The sequence below is a fragment of the Lissotriton vulgaris genome, chromosome 2_1, assembly GCF_964263255.1.
Source record: "Lissotriton vulgaris chromosome 2_1, aLisVul1.2, whole genome shotgun sequence".
Lineage (NCBI taxonomy): Eukaryota > Metazoa > Chordata > Amphibia > Caudata > Salamandridae > Lissotriton > Lissotriton vulgaris.
Window position 1 is genome coordinate 1,802,141,248 of NC_141687.1, and position 22,036 is coordinate 1,802,163,283.

A 22,036-nucleotide genomic window follows, 5' to 3' on the forward strand; every position below is an offset into this window, starting at 1 on the left:
GTGGTGAGGCGTAAAATAATTGTGATACTGCACTGCAGCGAGCAAGTGTAGTGTGCGAGCCGGACCAACCTAGATAGGGTCCGTGGGAGGAGAGGGGAGGAGCGGGGGGGTCTCCCCCATGGAAAATGTTGAGAATAGTGCATTTTCTTTTTTTTTTTGAAAAACCTTTATTGCAACATTCATAAAATACAAGCATGGGCCTACAACCGCAGGGGCCGGCCGCTAAACAGTAGCAAACCTTGATGAATCATAACACAACACAGCTCTTCAGCCGACAACCCTGAGGTCCGGCAGCGATTCAGGATGGATCTTGTATCAGAACGCAGTAGTAGATCACAGGATATAATAAAGGTCTTCTTTTTATAATATTTAAATGATCGGATCAGGGGCCATACAATCTAATAACAGGATACGGGGGACAGGCCGAAGAAACAGGATTTGCATGTGGAAACAGCCATTTGTGGGTCTCTGGCGTTGATACCTATTTATCAGTGTACACAGTAAGACAATATACATTTTCGTAACCGCCAGTTCTCAGGGCCCGCCCACCCAGTAATTCGAGTAACGTGAGAAGCATGGACACTAATTTCAGAGCACAATGAAATCAAAATAGTACACAGACCTTACCGATCCTAAAGGAAATATGGGATGGGAGAAAAAGGCCATAGAAAACAAAAAAGGAAAAATAACCACCCCCCCTCCAACTCTCCACCCTGCACCCCTGCCGATGGCTATAGCCTAACCCCACTAGCAGCGTGCCTGTCGCCCTACTAACCTAAACCCTAAAAGAAGGAAAAAGAAGAGAAGTGGAGGAGGGCATAATCATACGGTGTTCCCGGCCCCTTGGTTCCCCCGCCAAAACACAGATACCCCCTACAGCCAAAAAACGGACGTAAAGCAACTCTTATTAAAATCAAGAAGGGGTACCGTGATACACCGCCCAGCATCTATTGTTAAACAGTTACAATCCGAACTTCCATGACCAGTGCTCCAGTCTATCCCAGTTCAATTGACTGAACCTTGACCCTTTCGAATCATCACACGAACCCTCCCCAGCCAAACCCCTGAGGACACAAACAAGTCATAGACAAGAGGGAAAGCATCGAAAGTCAATCCATTACCCCATGAGGCTAGTGACTCCGAGAGGTCTTCACGGATGGAAAATTCCCCTCCCCAAGCTGGACTGTCCCGATAGTTCTTAGTCCGGAATCGTAGAACCGGGGGTGGGGGCGGGGGACAACGCCTTTCGAGACCTCCAAAGTCGATGATGATGAAAGGCACTGCGATACATTCTTGGTCTCTGGGACAACGTCTACCAGGGCGCCATCCGTTGGATCCGGTATTAACATCCACACTTGTTCCCACACGGGGTCCTCGCACATAGTCAAAATGGCCGCGGCTTGAGGGGCTATTGTTTGCTGGTTCAACTGTGGGGCAGGGTCCGGTACTTCGAGCAAGATCCCAGTCAAACTTGCATCCATTTTAGCCATTAGCACAGCCACTTGCGAGTGAAATGCCCAAAGTTCTGCCATTATTGTTTCCAGCGTTGGCCCAGGCGCCGTTCGATCCACTATACCACGTTTGGTGGCAGTCACTATCGGCTCCCCGGGTGAATCAGAAATTTTCGGGGAGGGGGGGGGGGGGGGGGGGGGGGGGGGTTTGGGGACGAACAGGATACTGAGAGGGCTAGCATGGGCAGCGACCCGTAGTTATCCACTGCCGGAAGAACCCGGCGCAGCACCGCAGTCCGGGGTCCCGACCCGCCGAACCCCGGCAGGAAGCTATACCGGGTCCGCGGTACAGGAATCCCCACACATAGTCAGCAGCAACCGGTCACCTCTCTCACAACGCTGGGCACGGAAAACAATTGCCACCAAATTCGGGCGTAGACAGAGTCTCCACTTCGGTAGACCGGACCCTGGCAGGGTCTCTCAGCCGATGTTGTTGAACTGCCACCTGGCCTTGCAGTTACTCGAGGCCCCGGCTTCACTGCTGGAACAGGCCACGATCTTTAACTCGGTGTAAGTTCGCAAAGTCAAATGATAAAAGCTTGGGGATTTCACCTCCGGAGTGAGGAACACTTCATCCAGGTAGAGGCTGGGTGTAAGATCAGGATATCGTGCAGGATCTCGTGGTGGAATACAGAGGTCGGCGGAGCCGGGAACCTAGGCAGCCATCTTGTTTGCCGTCGTAGCTCCTCCTCCGAGAATAGTGCATTTTCAAGCAAATTTGAGAAAGCAGGAAGGTTCATGTGGATATCCTAATTCTGTCAGCATCTAGGTCACAAAGCAGTAGTAAGTGGCTTTTAACAACGTAAGCATTTTTCATGCTTTTTTTTTTAATTCAAACTAGAGTTTCAATATGATTTAAAAAGAAGACTCCTAAAAAATACTGTTGCTGCACCCTGTAAGAGACAAGGTAGCATAGAAGCTTACACTACTTGCTATAAGTAGTACCTGGGAGGACGTGAAGAAAGAGATATGACAGGAAAAAGGCAAACATGTTTTAGTGATTGATTGTCAAAGGTCATTAAATGCGCTTATAAGGGGTGGTGTAGGGTCAGGAGTAACATTAAGAAATACTTTTCTGGCTGACGTTTCAAGGGTCCCCGAACACTGCAGTCTTTCTATAATATGCCAACAACCAACATCCCTAACGATGCTTTTACACCTTAGTTTCACAAAATGGCAAAAAAACTTTAGAATGAGAAAGACGCTGTGCGACGAAACAAACTGTGATTGAATTATAGACAATTCTGCACTATCCCCCGGACGAACTCAGGATGAAACTGGTATGAAGAGATAAAGTATCAGATGACTTGGAAACCCCTGGTCTGCGATGCTTTACGTGTTCACAAGGGGCATGGGACCCAAGAGGTGTGTCTGGGTTGGGGTGATTTGCGTGTGTTATTGAATAGATGCTTATGTTTTGTTCCTAAACCTACATCTGCATATTTTTTTCACCTTGCCGTCGCCGAACAAACTAACGCAACTGTAGTAATGGGAAACAGAGTAAGCCTGGAAACTATAACAATGGTAGTCTTACTGCCACGGCACACAGACATTTGGAAACTGAGGGTAAGAAATGTGCCGGACACATCGACATCAAACTACGCACTTTCCCTGCTAACCGGAATGGCAGAAGGAATGAAAAAGATTCAGTGACACGCAACTCTGACATATATTATCACTTTATTAACAATTACTTCTACTACAGAGACCTAGTAGTGCTGGAAAAATACACCCAGAAAAGTGCCTTTTAAATGTGTTGCTGCGTTTGAAGGAATCTTGCCCATAACTATGATGGCAGTACGGAAAGGTAACACATTCTATACATTTCCTGCCTGCTGTTTACACATAAATCCATCATGTACTTCATCTTTACCCTTATAATTTGATACCGCTGTTTCCTTTATCCTGTGACACCGAAAAAATGTTGGTGACTTATTAATCATGCCCATTTGACAATCATGACTTACAAAATCAAAGACACATATTTAAACCAACAATTGGTTGCAATAAAGATTGAATACCAAGAGTGTTACCTAGTTCACATGACCTAGAATGTCTATAAAGCAATGTATAGGGCAAACCTCATTGTCCTCCTGCAGCTGTGGTGCAGCAGGTAAAGTGACGTTGCAGCTAGATTATCTCGTCCTTTACAATCATTTTGACATACTGATGGCACAAAGCAACCTTATTTTGCCTCTGCTAGCTACAGTAAAGGCTCTCAATAATTAATATAGAAACTTAAAAAATATATATATTTCGGCCACGAAGACACTGTAGATCAGATCGCTTTGCAGTTTTTCTCTCATGAAGAGAAACTATAAAATGTGCTCACTCCTTTGTAGCAATCCTGCATATTTTTCAAGACAACTCCCCATCCCGCCACCCCATCACTAACATGTTTGCATTGATTTGTTCCATTCTTGAAGATACATGAAATTTACCTATGCGCTCTCATTAAATACAAGCGGTAGAGTACACTAAGTCAATGACGTTTTGTCTTGATTGAATTTTTCAAGAGAACACAAAAGAACCTCGCTATTAAAATAGTCCTTTCTTCTCCAGCATGAAGGTGAAAGTTGTTTAAAGTGGTGTGATGTTCAGTAATGAGCCTTTATCCAAATTATCATTACAAACTCACCAAGCACTTTTTTTTCCGAGGACACAGTTGTGAAATGCCAGAGCTGCCACTTTCTTTCCTGTAATTATAGGCTAGCTTGCATCCCTTCAATGATCATTTACAGCCTCCAGTGGATTACCGAGAACTTGAAAAACACATACATACCAGTCCGCAGCAACCCTCTTCTCCTTCCCTCGCAATTGTTTACCGTGATATGTAAAATAATGCCCCCCATTCATTCCCTTGCTTAATTATGCCAATCGCGGTACAGGAATTGTGCAAGAAATAAATGCATGCCACACGACTAAATAAATAGGGTGAACATGAACATTAAATTATGAATGCGCGCATTTAAAATTGATAACCCTTTCGGGAATGGTTATGTTGCATGTTTTTACAGCATCTCATCGTGCTCACCAGTGTCAGTTTTGTGACCTGCTGGCTGGCACCAGCATTTCTTATGGCCCACTTGCTTCAAATACTGTCTGCCGTGGTCTTGCAATGTTCACAGTGCTAGCTCCTTGTACTGCCCAAAAGTGTGATCGACGTGCATGAGCGCTCACCAGTGTGTCCTCTGCTGCAGCCCCATTCCAGTTAATCATGCTGTGCACCAGTGAAAGCGTATTGTGCAGCTCACATTTCCACGCTTGTGTGTGATACTGCATCTGAAGCAAACACATTAGATCTCCCAACAGTAACAGCTTCACGAGTCACCTGCTTCTCACGTGGCCCATAGGTTGCCCCTCTGTGCCACTGCCTTGCTGTGGACGTTCCTGACGTTTTTCACCAGCGTCCTCATCCTGTCCATGAAGCGCTAACGTTGTACTATGCTCACATCATTTAGCATCACACGTTCTCAGGAAGGGGACTACAGGCCCCGTGCCCAGTCAATGCATGACCTCTTCGCTGAGACTGCAACATCACTGGAAGGTAGCACATTGTAACGATAGTGGCCATAGTGAAATAATAGTGTGCAGGATTACCACATATCAATCAATCAATCAATCAATCAATCATAATACTTGTATAGCGCGCTACTCACCCGGAAGGGTCTCAAGGCGCTTGGGTCAAGGGGGCCGCTACTGCTCGAACAGCCAGGTCTTGAGTTGTCTCCTGAAGGCGAGGTGGTCCTGGGTGAGCCGAAGGTGGATGGGGAGGGAGTTCCATGTCTTGGCCGCCAGGTAGGAGAAGGATCTGCCTCCGGCAGTGGCTCTTCGGATGCGTGGTACGGCGGCGAGGCTAGCGGATTGTAGCAGGCGGGTGGGCGTGTGGAAGGTCAGGCGGTCGTTGAGGTACTTGGGGCCCAGGTTGTGGAGAGACTTGTGTGCGTGGGTGAGGAGCCTGAACGTGATCCTCTTGTTGACGGGGAGCCAGTGCAGGTTCCTCAAGTGGCCGGAGATGTGGCTGCGTCGAGGGATGTCCAGTATGAGTCGGGCGGAGGCGTTCTGGATGCGTTGTAGTCTTTTCTGTAGCTTGGCTGTGGTTCCGGCGTAGAGGGTGTTTCCGTAGTCCAGCCGGCTGGTGACGAGGGCCTGGGTGACCGTCTTCCTGGTTTCGATCGGGATCCATCGGAAGATCTTGCGGAGCATGCGGAGGGTGTGAAAGCATGAAGAGGAGACGGCGTTGACTTGTCTGGTCATCGAGAGGGAGGAGTCCAGGATGAAGCCCAGGTTGCGTGCGTGGTCTGTCGGCTTGGGGGCGGTGCCCAGGGCTGGGGGCCACCAGTTGTCCCAGGCGGTGGGTGATGGCCCAAGGATGAGGACTTCTGTCTTGTCTGAGTTCAGTTTCAAGCGGCTGTTCTTCATCCACTCGGTGAAGTCTTTCATCCCTTCGTGGAGGCTGTTTCTGGCGGTGTCGGGGTCTCTGGTGAGGGAGAGGATCAGCTGGGTGACGTCGGCGTAGGAGATGATGTTGAGGTTGTGTTGGCGTGCGATGGCTGCGAGAGGTCTCATGTAGACGTTGAAGAGGGTGGGGCTGAGTGATGATCCTTGCGGGACGCCGCAGATGACTTCGGTGGCCTCGGAACGAAACGGGGGGAGGCGGACTCTCTGTGTTCTTCCAGCGAGGCACGAGATGATCCACTTCGATGCCTTCTCTTGGATGCCGGTGTTGCTGAGGCGTTGGACTAGGGTGCGGTGGCAGACAAGTGTGGAACGCGGCGGAGAGGTCCAGGAGGATGAGTGCCGCTGTTTCCCCGTTGTCGAGAAGGGCTCGGATGTCGTCGGTGGCAGCGATGAGGGCGGTCTCGGTGCTGTGGTTGGCTCTGAAACCGGACTGCGAGGGGTCGAGGGATCCATTTGTCTCGAGGAAGGCGACAAGCTGTCTAATTAGCAAAAAATGTAGTGCGGCCACTAGTGAGATAGCTGGGGGCAGAGGCGCCACTGATGTAGTTGGGTGGAATTAACAAGGGTGGGAGGGGCCTGCTTTTTAAACCCAGTCTGTGTTCTCCTTGGTGTGTGTGACTATGGGCCTCCATACCCGCTAACGTTCATAGTCGTAGAGGCCTTAGGGGGTAGGAAGACCCCCGGTTACAAGGGCTGAGGCCCCTTCCGGCAGATTTGAATGAGTGTTGCAGTTGGACCGGGGCACCTTCACTACGCCCAACTATGCTCTGCTATGGAAGGCCAGGCAGTGTCCAGTCAGGGTTCAGAGTGGGGTAGAAGAGCTAAGTCAGTTGTTATATTTACCATCCGAATGGCCTGGGTTGCTATTGCACACAGACAGCATTATAGATTATGAAATAAAACACAAGAGGTTTTGTACCACACGCATCTTGAAGTAATGTATTTCGAGGTGCTCTTATATGTGATAATGAAGACAAAAAGAGGCAAAGTGAAATTTAAAAATAAGTGCCTATGATTCACAATTTGATCAAGTGGAGAACTCGGGATTAATCGGAGGTTTTCAGGCTATCATTTGCAAATCAGCCTTTATATGCACACAATTCTCCTACCCTATGCTCACCTTATATTGCCCTGCAAACCTGCCACCCTGCGATAATCATTGCGGCCCTCGGTCACATGACAGTCAAAACTTGTTGGCCCCCCTGGAAAATGCTTGCGAGTAACCATGTTCTAGGCCCCTGTTAGTTTCCTAAAATGTCAGGTCGTCTCAAGGTATTCGAACCATGTGCACGCAGGGTTCACTTCCAACCTGCTTTGGCTCTGCTTTTCGACAGTCAGAAGGGCTGGTATACCAGCGCCTTCCCAGCACCCACAGTGCATGATTCTACGTATTTGGACTTTGAAGCTCTCATTCTCATAGCTTGTGCTTGCCTTATAAAAATATCACTTGCTATTTCAACATCGTGCTGTCACCCCGGAGTGGCATTGGTTCAACTTAGTTTAGACAGCATCACGCTCGCAGCACAGATACAGATTATGGGCCTCTCTGGTCCCGCTAGTGGCGTGGATAAAGAACAGTGTAGAGGGGCCTGGTTGTTCCACTTGGGGTGCGCTGGCGTGCGGGAGTAGCATCTGGGCCTTTAGGTTCCCTAAAAAGGATCTTTCAAACCCCACCACCCCGTGCCTCCCGTAATTGGATAATTATTTGGATTTCATTTGTTTAGTTCTCCCATCGCAGGCCCGCCCGCTTCACCCCTCCCTTTATTTTGGAAATGTGGAAACTGAAAGCGAAGTGCTTTTATTAAAAAGGGATAACCAGTTCTACAATTTAGCATGACTACACTCACCTGCAGAGAGCAGACAGGGTGCCGGGGGTTAGTTAGAAACAATTAAATGTTGTGCCCTGCCTCGCTCTTTTTCGTTTCTTGACTCGTGACTAGTGTCTGCCTCATTGACCTCTTGCACGCGCATTTAGTGCGAGCCAGCCCCAATGCGCATGATCTTCACATCCAGACCCCCCCCTAGTAAGGGGTGAACTAGGCTGCGTGCAGACGCGGGGGCCAGGCGGAGGAGGAGGAGACATCTGCGCTGCCTGCCCCAATGTATCTGAGCGAACAGCAGCAGGTGGCGCATTATTTAATTAGTTTTACATGGAATACTGCCTGCGTTATGCACAGGCAGGCACAGCAGCACATTTAGCATTAATTATGTAGCAGATAGAATTAGCTGCTATTCTTGGACTGTCACGGTGTCAACAGGGACAGGTCCAAATTAATTCCAAACCGGCCCGGCGGCCCCGCTGGCACAAAACCGGCCCGCCCCATCCAGCCTACCGGGGGATTGCCCGGTGCCCGGACTTGTCAGTCCGGCCCTGCCCCTGAGGCATGATGGGATACTGGGCCTTAATGGCACGGTGTCAGTTTTTTATTACATGCAGCTACAGGTTAGCTTTTCAGTCTTTTTAGACTGTGTTTGCAATGCAGCCTGGGAGCTTGCTATGCTTTTAGTGAGTTATAAGAATTTCTATTGCTTTCTAAGCATTAAAACAGTTTCTAAACAATCTTTGGTGTTGTTTCTCATGTTTCTAATGCAGATGTTCATGTATGGTGGAAATTCTTTACAGCATAATTCAGCTCTACTGTTTGATTGGCTGCAATTGCTTATATATATATATATATATATATATATATATATATATATATATATATATATATATATATATATATATATATATATATATATTTTACCTACTCAAGGATGGAAATAATGCTTTTAAAATGGGAACTGACACTGAACTTACTAAAAGTTTGCATGCACGCTCGCATTTGTAACTACGATGTCCAGCATGCACCAATTGATCTGCTTCACAAAACCACGCCTCCTAAAGGGAAAACATGCAAATCAAAACCGAAAATACAGCAAATGCGAGCTTCGGTGTGTTCTTTCAGGCAGTCCATGAAGAAGAGGCTCTTGGCCTCGAAACGCGTCGGCAGAAAGTAACATTTTTGGATCAAAGAGGCAGGCTGCATGTAAATTGCCGGATGGCTGGACGCAGTAGGGTGACATCTCATCGCTTTGAGCACTTGGTAGGACAATATATATATATATGAGTATATATATGTGGGGCACATATAATATATTGTTTCCGGGGTCCCGCGCATGGGCGGGAATATTCTAATGCTTATGACTATTGATGAGGACCCCCGGAAGAGAACTTGAATATCTATTTATATTTATACAGTTATAAGTATTTACATACTAATTTATGATCAAGAATTAAAATGATAAGGAATGAAACTTCTCTGAATTGAAATCCAATTTTGAAGTATATATGTCAAATTAATATGTTTGCGTGCTCACACGCCCACACATACACACACGCACACATTTATATATTTCATAAAACCTATCTGCAAAGTTGCAATGTAAGGGTACTTCTGATGGAGTGGCTGCAAAGTAAAGACTTCTGGGCCCATTTATACATGATGTGCCATATGCAAACAAGAACATTGCAAACCATTACAAACCACAAACTGCCTTTAAAGCAGCTGCAAACTCTTGCCTGCCCTGAGGGCAGCACATTAAGTGAAAGACACAGCAGCTGCTTGACGCTGCCGCTCAGTCTTTTACTGTGCAGGCGGCATCCAATATGCCCCTTTGCAGGCAGCTGCAGTGAGTGCATGGGGACGCCAAGAGTGGTCAAAGGGAACCTTCTTTACTCATCCGAGTGGCGCTCTCAGGGAGTGCATGGATTGCGCAGCTCTTTTTTCAGGTGCACAGTCATTTTCCCCGATGGGCTTATTGCAGCTGCGCCCACATCCATAACACAGCGTGGGTGCAGAAACAAAATGTTGCCTTCATTTGAATGAGGCCACACCACCATGCACACGAGAAAGCACTTTCCTGAGGTAGCACTGACACTGTATGCTTGCTGGCACTATATGCATAAAATGGCAAGGCCACACAAGTGTCTGCAATCCCTGTATGCAGCCCTTTCTGATAACCAGTTACAATGCCCGAACAAAATCATCTCTACAACGTATATTAGCAGCTTGTGACTTGAAGATGTTCAGGGTCACTCAGTTGACTCAACCAGATCTGCTCCTAGATAGTACAGTTGGAACTCAATACTAATGTAATTTTTTTCTAGATCAAAAATGGTGATGATGAAGTGAGAGTACGAACACATTCCAAAACTGTTCATTAGTTGAGGGGGCGTGGCCTTGCCAGCAGCAAGATTGCTGCGAGCTGAGCGAGCTCTGCCAGCCGAGCCGTGTAATCCTCCATGATCCACCATCAAAGGGTGTCATCTGGCCTCCAGCGATGGCACCCAGCATTGCACACCCCCCACTGCGGCTCCAGGGGGCCTTGAGGCAACTGCGGCATTTCGGATCAAGGACCTAATCAGCCGCCCACACACCCACCAGCACTCGGACGCCTGTGCCTGCACTGCTGACTGACGGAGCCTCTCCTGTAGGTGTTGCCAGTAGCACCTCCCTGGCGCGTCCCCGGGCCCAGCCTGGTGTGGTGCTCATGTGGGACTGCCTAGCACCAGAGTCAGCGGCGCCTCCCCTCCGTTGACTCCAGCCTGCTGCTGGCATGGGAGCTGTGACTTGGGGGCGGAGAGGAGGCTTCTGCTGCTCCAGTGCCTGAAAATCGAGCCAGCGGCTGCAAGAGGCCTACCTATCATGGGCCGCATGGACTGAGCGGCGGTGGGGACCCCTAGGACACCCCAAGTAAGGCCGCTGCGCATACTGAAGGCCCCCTCTACTGGCCGGCTGGCCCGCCTTCCCGCCTGCGTAGGCTGAGGCAGCTGCAACGTCCCGGTCCCACCGGCCTATCCCTCCTAGTTGGTGCCTGAGGCTGGGGATGCGCTCTGCAGGACCGGACGATCCTCCTGGCCCTCACAGCGGTGACTGGGGTTTTTGAACTGGCTACCCCAACCCTGCATCTGACTAGTGCCACGGCCTGCGCACACATCAGCTTGCGGGCGGAGATGGCACACTCCCGGGGCTCTCTCTCCTCCTTGGCTTACCCCACGCCGCATGCAGGACCACAGCGGACAACTGGACTTCTTGCGGGCCCAAATTTGCCCACATTGCTGCAGTCTCGCTGGGGACGCTGGCAGCGGCGTGATGCACACTGACGCAACAGCACTCATCACAGTGTAGCTTGCGGCACCATCACCACACTCCTGCGGCCTTGTGGGCCTCGCGGACATTCATTACCCCCTGGCAATTGGCTTTGGACGCCCTCGTAGACCGTCTGTGCCTTGCATTGCTCTCTCTGGCAGCTGCTGCATCAAATCTCTTGCAGCCTCGCCGGGCCTGACCTGCCTTTAAGCTGTGGGCCGCCTCCATGATTGGAAAATACCTTGGACTATACATCTCTCCCACCGTCCTACAAGCCCACCATGGGGAAAACGGACACAAGACAAGCCAAAATTACTTTTACAGGGCAGGGGTCGGGCAGAAGCAGCAAGGTCCCCCTGATGCCGGCAAGCAATCCACCCAGACTGACCTCCCTGGCGAACAGGATGACAGCCTTCGAACCATCCTCCTAGAGGTGAAATCCAGTCTAAAGTCAATTGACACGAAAATAGATCTCCTAACATCCCGTCTCGACCAGGTCAAACAGAAGGTGAACTCCCAAATGCTCCCATTGTCCAGACGCTGAGGAGGATGGAGCCGAGGGTGCGCAGAAGATCCTCGAAGTCATACCCGCCAAGAACGTGGACTTAGAGGCGTGCATCCGACTGAACAACATTCAGGCCGTTGGCCTGCCGGAGTCCACTGCGACCGGAAGAATGGAGGATTGCTTCGAATCCATGCTCCGCAACCTCTTTGGCCTGGTCCTGTCTGAACAATTTATCATTGATTGTGAGCACAGGTCACTTGGCCCATGACCCCTCTCCCCCGGTCCCCCGGCGGTCCATCATCGCCAGCTTGTTGAATTACTAGGACCGCAACTTCATTTTATGTAGGGCCCGGGAACTGGAGGAGATCAACCATCAAGTCAACATCCTGTCCTTCTATCCTGACTTTACCCTGCCCGTCCAGGCGGCGCGCAGGGATTTCCTTGCCGCCAAGCGCATCTTGCAGCTGCTCCACATCATTTATGCCATGCTCTACCCTTCAAAACTCTGTATTGATTTTGGAGTGAAGCTGAGATTTTTCACCAACCCAAAGGGTGCCCTTGTTTCCCTAAGCAGCTACAGAAATCCCCTTTGCGGAACAGTCTCACCATTTCTGAAGACAGTCGTATAAGTGACAATGGCTGAACTTCGCATGCTTAGCCCCGCCTCACAGTTATGCATGTTTCACGGCACTTACTGCACGCACCCTGTTTGAAGTAATGTCATATATATTTTTTTCGGATGCTTTGATTGCTTTCCCCTGAGTATTCCAGCAATGCGCGAAAATTGCATGTTCAGCACCGTTTATAGGAATATGGGACATTCTAGGTATATCCTGTTCACCTTGCCTGCAGGAAAGAAGTATACTCATGGTCGCATGTATTGCCCTTAAGTCGCCTCCCTCTGAGCCGTACAACGCCCGGCCACCCTGCCTACATGGTAAGGGGTAAATTGCTGAGCCCACGCACCCTGAAGGGATGATTCCCACACCCGAACTAAGTTCTTCAAGTTTGGGCTTCCTGGGTGGGGGTGGTTCAGATGCTTAACCTATTTGGGGGGTTGGAGTGGGTGTGTGCAGGGCTTGCAACAGGCACCTTCCGCAGGGAAGTCGTTTTGTTGTTCCTCTTGTATTGTTCTTGGCATGTCACCGACTGTATGCATTCCACAATGTTTTACACCTTAAGACACTAGCTCTCCTTGGTTTGATCACGGACCATAGATGGTACATCATGACTTTCCTCCAGGCTGCTACATGACTGACACCCCCTTTTAGCCGACACAGCCCACTGCTAGACACTTCTGGGCGAATTCTGGAGCCTGATGCCTTTGGCAAACAGACCTCCAGATATATGAGGCCCTGTCATATCCGACCTTCACTGACTGGCCAACCCGAACGAAATCACTGAAGGTTCCCCCATCACCGACGCCCAGACTGCCGAAGATGGTCCAGACAACACTGACCCTTGATGCCCAACTGAGTACTTACATTCCACACTGATGTAACAGCCACGTCTCCCTTTTGATATGTTGTGCTGTGGTACATCCTGTTCAATATGTCTCTAACAGTGTCAACTATATTCGTGATTGTAACAGATGTTATGCTACCTGATGAAATGGAAACTGTATCATGCCTTAATGTTCAAAAAAGGTTTTTGAAATAACCCAAAAAAAAATGTTCACTAGTTTAAAGACTATGGAACTAAACATATTTGAATCAAAATCAAACTAAAGTAATATTTTTGAAATGATACATTTTAATGCATTATAATCTAAAAATGTAAATATAAGTGTAAGGTGATGTAAAACGGTATTGTTAGATTTGGCATCTTTGGCATGGTTTCCCCTGCCTTTTTGCCTCTACCTCCTTTATTTATTTATTTTTTTTAAAAATTTTTGAAAACCTTTATTGAGACCAGAACACACAGCTATTCAGCCTGACATCCCGGAGGCGAGGCAGCAAGAGTAAAGGAGGCAAATAGTGTCAAACATTAAAGTCATAATCATCAAAGGTTAAATTTTATGATATAAAAACAACAACAGGCGCCCGCGGGCGCGAAAGTGGCAGTGTATGAAATGTGACGCTGGGTGTCAGGGATGGGTAGGGGATAAGACAGGAAAGCACTCAAGAAAGACAGAGAGCAGAATGGGAAGGAGGGGGGCGGGGGAAGACATCAGGAGAAAGAATTACATTAAAGCTCAGTTGGCGTCACAGGTTAGGGAGAGACGTTATCTTGTTGAGCAATTGGTTCAGGCGGTAGACACACATCCCCCCTATATTCGTTCCATGCTCCCCAAATTTTCATCCAAGTCCGAGGTTTCCCTCTGGCCACATAGACTGTCTTTTCCCTAAACATACACCAGTCCATGTTGGCCTTCCACTGCACCAATAGAGGGGCCTCAGTCGCACCCCATCTCTGGGCTATGTCTCTCTTCGCCACCATGTTCCCCAGGGTAACCCACCTAGTCTGTGCAACGTTGTGGTCGGACGGCTCCCATACATTCAAGAGGCATCGACGGGCCTCCGCCTGGGAAGCCACGCCAGTAACCTCCGCCATCACTCGGTGGACCCTTCTCCAGTAGGAGGCGATCACCGGGCAATCCCAGAGGATATGTAGGAAAGTGGCAGGGGCCCCACAGCCCCTGCGGCAGAGACCGTCAGGTGAGAAACCCATACGCATCAATCGGGGCCCAGTCACGTACACCCGGTGCAAGACCTTAAACTGTACGAGGCGAAGACGGGAAGAAATGGCAACCTCCTTAGGAGAGGAAACCGCACTCTGCCAATCCTCGTCGTCCAACTCAAGGCCATCCGCCACCCACTGATCTCTCAAGCCAAGGAGGAGGTCTGTGCGTGTATTGATCAACTTCTTGTACGAGAGGGAAATTGCACTGTCTGGCATATGCCCATCCAGGATCCTATCTTCCAGCGGGGAACTTTCAGGAATGACGCCGTCCGGCGGAGTGGCCGAAACCAGCGCGTGTCTCAGCTGCGCATAACGGAAGAACTCCGTCGCGCCCAGCTGGTACTCAGCTTGCAACTGGGGGAAGGTCTTAATCAAACCCCTAGAGAGCATGTCCTCAACCCTGCTGATGCCAATGAGGTCCCACCTATCAAAACCCTTGGAGTGCCACAGTCTACCCAGGATGTCGGAGTCAAAAAGGGGAGTGAACCTCGTAAGTCTGCCCTGCCATCCCTGCGCCTTGGTAACCGCTTTCCAGGTGCGAACCGCCGTTCGGGTGGGTCCCGTTAACTTGCGGTCAAAGGATTTGGAATATAGGGCACGGTAGTAATTACCGCCGCCCGTCAGCCACCTATCCATGGCGTAGCCGGGGTTCACCACTGGGCCGTAGAACCCGTGGTTCAGGGCAGCTAGCTGCGCCGACCAATAATACCGGCGCACGTCGGGGAGGGCAATGCCCCCATCGTACCAAGGGAGCGTGAGTTTGTGGAGGGCGACGCGGGGGCGACCCTCCCAGAGGAGGTTACGAAGAAGGCCTTCGATCTCACGGAAGTAGCGGGCTGGGACAGGGTCTTGCGCGTTTTGTAGTGCGTACAGGAATCTGGGCAGGGCCATCATCTTGAAAAGGGCGGCACGGCCAAGGAGGGAGAGTGGCAAATGGCGCCAGCTGTCGACATCACGTCGCAGCCGCTGAAGAGGGGGGAGCAGGTTGTTGTCATACCGGAGCTTGGCATTACCGGAGATGTATATACCCAGGTATTTGAAACCGCGCGAAGCAATCTGAATACCGCAGCCCCTAGGAAGGCGCGGGGTATCTCCTTTGAGGACGTATAGAGATGACTTGGCCCAGTTTATAACCAGGCCAGAGTGCCGCCCAAAGAGTTTGATGACGTCACAGGCCACAACAAGGGATCTACCAGGTGAGGACAGATACAGCAGTATGTCGTCAGCGTACAAGGAGACCCTGTCCTCAAAGCCAGGGGCCCATTTGATACCCCTCAAGTCGGGATGTGAACGCAGCAACGCTGCAAGAGGTTCGAGAGCCAGGGCAAACAATAGGGGGGACAGGGGGCAACCCTGTCTGGTACCGTGACGTAGGGGGAATGGCGCCGATAGGCGGCCATTGACTGTGACATTGGCCATCGGGTCCGCATACAGGAGCTTCACCCAGCTAACGAAGACGGGTCCAAACCCGAGCTTGGCCAGAACCGCCCATAAGTAGGGCCATTCGAGCGAATCAAAGGCCATAGTGGCATCCAGGGACGCCAACACAGCCGGCTCTTCAAGAGTGTGGGCCCGGGCCATGACCCAATGAAGGCGGCGCAAGTTCAGGGCAGTGTTACGGTGGGGGATGAATCCAGATTGATCGGGGTGCACGAGATCGCCAATGACTCCAATCAAACGATTAGCCAAGAGTTTGGCAAGGACCTTGGGCTCCGCGTTAAGGAGGGAAATAGGACGGTAAGAACGACAGACGTCCCGTGGTTTGCCCTCCTTGTGGATGACCACGATGGTGGCCAATCGTTGGTCCAGGGGGAGAGAGCCCTCTCAAAGGATTCCAGGAACATCTTACGGAGATGCGGGGAGACTGCGTCCGAGCGGATTTTATATAGTTCCACTGGTATACCGTTAGGCCCGGAGGCCTTACCGGAATTAAGTGAACGGATCGCAAGATCAACTTCGTCCGCGGTGATGTCCCTATCCAGGTCCTCTCTTTCTACCTCGGAAAGACTGGGCAGGTCGATACCGGAGAGGAAGGCCGTCGAGTCCGCCTCCGAAAAGTCAGAGGCAGACTCATAGACCCCCCAGAAGTAGTCTGCGAAAGAGTCCACAACGGCGCCGGGATCCGTAAGGATCGCACCGTTGTCACCAAGAAGCTCCGGCACCACCCGGCTGGCCATCTCCCTCCTGTCAAGCCAAGCCAACAGCTTCCCGGCCTTGTCGCCCTACCTCCTTTATTTTTGATGCTGAGCTGGATTTTGTTTTTGCTGGCTGAGATGCTTTGGGCACTTTGCCACTGCTGATCAGTGTCAAAGTGCAAGTGCTCCCTCTGTAAATTGTTGCTACAATTGGTTGCGCTGACTGGCATATTTGATTTTCTGGTAAGTCCCTAGAAAATTGCACTGAAGTGTGCCAGAGCCTGTACATCAAATGCTGCTAGTGGACCTGCAGCACTGATTGTGCCACTCATATGAGAAGCCCTGAAAAGTATCTCAGACCTGCCACTGCAGTGTCTGTGCGCAGTGGTTAACTGCCATTTCGACTTGGCAAGTGCTCCCACTTTCCAGACCCTTAACCTTCTCTTTTCTTACATGTAAGGCACCCCTGTGGTATGCCCAAGGTACCCCCCTGGGCAGGGTGCAGTGTGTGTTAAAGGTAGGACACATACTGGTGTGTGTGACCTTAATTATTAATGAAATACTACCAATTTTGTTTTTTCACTATCTAAAAGCTATCTTGTCCCATAGGATAGAATTGGAAATGCTTTGTAATATCTTACAAGTATAACTTCCCATTGGGACAAGATGTAAAATTAAAGTTTAGGCTCTTTGAACTCAGAATTTTATAACACATCTTTTAGTAAAGGTAATTTTTAAATTGTGTGTTTCAAAATGCTGCTTTTAGAAAATAGGCATTTTCTTGTTTAACCATTCTGTGTGCCTCTGCCTGCTTGTGTATTGACTTCCTGGTTTTGGACTGATGATGACTGGGGATATGCATTTACTGTAGACAGCCACTGGGTGGGTTGAGGTGTGCCTGGCCCTGCCTGGATGACTCAGGGCTGAGCTGAATGTGGCTTTGCTGCATATAGAGTAGTGGGAGGAGATGTCCTTGCACCTGAATAGGGCCGGTCTCCCTTGCACAATGCTGTCTCCACTCTCTGTGGTCATACTGCACTAGTGAGGACAGAACTGGTTAAACTGGCCTAAGAGACCCTTGCACAAAGAGAACAAAGACATTTTGGGGTATAAGTATTAGACTTAAATCCCCAGAACTTTGGATCACTTCTGGACTCAAGAGGAACCTTTGGCAAGGAGAAGAGCTGTTAGGAGCAGAACTGCCCCTTTGATGTGTGCTTTGTGGGGTTGGCCTGCAGCTGCTGTTTCTGCTAAGCAAAGGACAAGGACAAACTTTGCTTTGAACCTGCTTGAAGATCACCAAGAGCCCTTGTGTGCAGGCCTCCTGTACTGAAGTCTCAGGGCAACGACTACTTCACCTCCAGCTCCCCTGAACTCTGCTGCAGAGATGTCTGACCTGCCAGGAGGTGCCTGCTCCAGTTCTGGGCCTCTGGAGGTTGTGCTTGCTGCTGGAAACGGGAAGAAACCTAAAGAATTAAAGAAACCAACATATTGCTGTTCTTGTGGCTGTTTTTCTGATGGAGCACTGCTGTGCGAGAAGAAACTCCATGCATCGCCACACCGTTGCTGATACCGACACAGCACCTGTGGCTGTTGCAAGAGAGGGATCGCGGCTGAAGAAACTACGCAGTACCGCTCAACGCTGACGCATCCTGGATTCCCACGCATCATACCTGTGCGTCAAGTTTTCCCAATGCATCACCCGCAGAGCAGAACAATCTTAGAGTCGACGTATCACTTCCCCCTACAGACCGGATTTGACGCATCATTTCTCCTGCATGCAGCAGAACTGTTGCGTCGCCTCCCCATGGTCTCAGGAACTGACGCATCTCTTTGTTTCTCGACACTTCCCATCTTTGCAGCTGATTGGCCTTGTGAATTTTGACACATCTACAGGTACTTTGTGAGAAATCGAGCCTCTATAGTTTGCTATGGACCAAGTTGTTTGAAAGCTTTTTAAAGTAATATTCTTATTACATGTATGTTGGATTTTTGTTGTTTTGGTCTTGTTAAGTTTAGATAAAGATACTTTATTTTGTCTAAACTTGTGTGATGTCCATTTGAGGTGTAATCACTGTAATACTGTGTTTTGAGTACAAATAATTTACACCTTGCCTTTGGGATAAGGCTGTCTGCCCATGCCAAGAAACCCAGTGAGTGAGCAGGGGATATCTAAAGTGTGCATCCCCCTTACCCTGACTGGAAGCAAGGGTCCCTATTTGGACAAAGGTACTCTGCCAACTAGAGACCCCCATTTCTAACGGGTATAGTCTTGTTAATATACGTAACTAACCTTAAGGTCACAGTTGGCATCGTCGTCTTCGTCTGCTTCCTCACCTTCGCCTTCTACTTCCTACAAATCAAGATAAAGCAGTATATAACTGGTTCATAAGAAATATCCAATTTTAAAAACCGAATAATTTATATGCTATTATTTTCCAGAAATCCAGAGAACCTGGAAAGGACGTAAAATTGAAGTTATAAGTTCTAAAAATCAATGTGCATTTAGGAGGTGAGGTGGAACTCCTAGCTCTCTTTTATGATTACCAAATACTAATTTGACTGCCACTGTTAAAATATCATAATTGCAATATGATTAAAGAACAAGTTACTTACATTCGGTAATGATATATCTGTAAGAGACATAGATTAGTTATAGATTCCTTAGCTTGTGAATTACCCTCAGGCGTCAGACTGGATCCGGAGAATGTTTACGTCAGCAGTACCCATGTGCGTCTGTCAGCTCCGCGTTAGTCGTTGGACGTTGTGGTCGCCGGGATGACATTGAGGCAGCTACTTAAGGCTGCCCTCGCGCATGGACGTCATTTCTGTCCACGACTTTCCATGCCAGAAGCACAGAACCATGCAAGACACTGACCACTGGTGCACAAAAACTAGGGTACTAAAAGGAACTCCTGAACCCTAGAAGTCAGTTCACAGTACGGGGAGGATGGGTGGGGCAGTAAGGAATCTATAACTAATCTAGGTCTCTTACAGATGAACAAGTTACTTACCTTCAGTAACGCTTTTTCTGGTGGAGACCGTATCTGCCTGTGGATTCCTCACCTTATGATCACCTGCGCCAGCATTCTGCTGAATTTTTTCCCTAGCTCTCCACGCCGACGTGGAAGTCCTAAATTCCATGGCTCCGCTCGTGACTCTGCATGACGACACCGGAGCCATAAGAGAGCCTCGTCGGCGTGATGAAGTCAGTTCCACCCATTTTTTCTGTGCCTCCGAGGCGAACAGGTGGACCGACAACAGATTGAAAGTATACACAGTACACAATATTCAAACACATACACGGTGAAAAATCAAAAGGAAAGTCCAAGAATAAAAGCATTTCCAACAAATGTACTAGATAGATAGAAGATAAAATGTAAACCAACATGTCAAACAATGTAACCTTTAGGGTATACAAGGGCGGACAACGGGGAGGAGGGTCAGACAGTGAGGAATCCACAGGCAGATACTGTATCCACCAGAAAAAGCGTTACCAAAGGTAAGTGACTTGTTCTTCTGATGGATACTTCTGCCTGTGGATTCCTTACCTTATGAATAGATTCCCACAGCAGTCCGACTCCTGGAGGAAGGTGTCCACCCTTCTACACCAAAAAGTTCTGCATGACAGAGCGAGCAAAGTGTCCCTCCCTCCTCTTTTCGGAGTCCAAGCAATAATACTTTGCGAAAGTGTGGATGGAGGCCCAAGTAGCTGCCTTACAAATGTCCACTACAGGAACAACCCTGGCAAAAGCAAAGGTGGATGACTTGGCTCTAGTAGAATGGGCTCTAATACCCTCAGGCGGTTCCTTACCAGCATGGGCATAGCAGATCATGATGCACAAGATAATCCATTAGGATAGAGTGCACTTGTGCACAGCCTTGCCCTTCATGCGTCCAACGTAGCCCACAAAGAGCTGATCGCCCAATCGCAAGTCCTAAGTCCTGTCCAAATAAAAGCTCACAGCTCTTTTATAATCCAGGCGGTAAAGTCTCTCCTCCTTGGAAGGGTGAGGGGGGATAGAACACAGAAAGAGTAATGGACCATGAGCTAGACATCCTGTTTCTCACAGAAACGTGGCTCACACCGCACTCTGACTCGGATGTGGTCTTGGCTCTGGCCCCGGGCTTCCTTATCCAGTCCCAAGCACGCCCCTGTGGCAGTGGAGGGGGATTGGCCATTTTGCATAGAGACCATTTCTCATGCAGAATTAGCGATGCTCACATCAAGGACTCAGAGAGCTGCCACTTTATCATCCATCTAACCCCGACAACCTGGCTGACAGGTATTCTGGTGTACCGGCCCCCCGGCCATTTCGGCCCCTTTGCAAGCGCCCTACTAGACTCCATATCAGCTCTTGCCCACTCTACACCTAACTTCACTGTGCTAGGGGATCTCAATATCCACTTTGATGATCCCCTAGACACAGGGGCTGCTGACCTGGTATTAGACCTAGCTGCCTATGGTCTCCAACTAGCAAATACCGGAGCCACCCATATCAAGAGCCACTTGCTAGACCCAGTCTTTACAAATGTCCGTACCCTCCAGGCTAGACCCTCTTGTCCCCTCCCCTGGACAGACCATTTTCTGGTCCCCCTATTCTTGCCAGGAGAATTCAGGAAGCCCCCCAAGCCCACCACATACACCCGGGACAGAGCATGGTCCAGATTCTCTATCAAGGACTGGGCCAATGCTCTAGAATCAACGACCCCTGCCCCCTCCGGGGACCCTGTTACAGCTGATAGTAACTTCAGGAAGTGGATCTCCGACTCACTTGACTCCATCATTCCTATAAAAACCCGCAAAGACAAGAGCGGTAAGACAGGCTCAGCCCCCTGGTTCAACCTTGAACTCAGAGCCCTCCGCAAGGAATGTAAAAAAGCTGAGCGACTGTGGAGGAAGGATTGGCTTCACTCCAACAAAGACGCATACCGGAGGACTGTGAGAGCATATAAAGCTGCTCTGAAAATCTCTAAAGCCTCCTACTATGACGATAGGATAAAAAAGTTCCACTAATTCCGCTAGAGAATCCTATCTCATCGTCAAAGAACTCCTAAAAATCCCTGAACCCCCATCTCTGACCAGGGCCACTCCAGACAGGAGTAAAGAATTAGCAAAATTCTTCGATTCCAAAATCTCCCACATCCTAGACTCACTCCCGCAGCCTAGTCAGCTAACGTCCTGGGACACTGTGGTGCCCGACACCTGCCCAGTAGGCGCTCCACGCCCGCTGCTTATTGCCTTTAGGGCGGCTACATCAGACGAAGTCGAAAAAACTCTGGGCAAAATGAAAACTGGCTTCCCCCTGAACCCCGCACTCATGAGGTTTCTTAAAGCAGTCGCCCCTGCGATTGTTCCCCCAGTCCTGGAGTTGATCAATGCCTCTCTGTCCCAAGGCACCATCCCTCCTAGCTTGAAGGGAGCGGCAGTCAAAGCCCTGCTTAAAAAAAAACAACTGGACCCCGCCGATCTGGCCAATTATAGACCGATCTCGCTCCTTCCAGGCATCAGCAAAATCGCCGAAAAACTGGTCAACGCTCAGCTGTCCCAGTTACTGGAATCAAACAATCTGCTGTGACGTTCCCAAACGGGGTTTCGCCCTGGCCAAG

General features: G+C 49.4%; 1 protein-coding gene across 11 annotated transcripts in view; it reads right to left on the minus strand.

Annotated features, from left to right (window-relative positions):
• Nucleotides 1-22,036, minus strand: part of NAP1L4 (nucleosome assembly protein 1 like 4) — a 1,422,554-nt gene that overhangs the window by 139,160 nt on the left and 1,261,358 nt on the right. For all 11 annotated transcript variants that reach the window (XM_086957864.1, XM_086957862.1, XM_086957858.1 and 8 more), the window contains one exon: nucleotides 18,720-18,779. In XM_086957864.1, coding sequence (XP_086813990.1) covers nucleotides 18,720-18,779 — 60 coding nt within the window. The remainder of the gene's footprint in view (nucleotides 1-18,719; nucleotides 18,780-22,036) is intronic.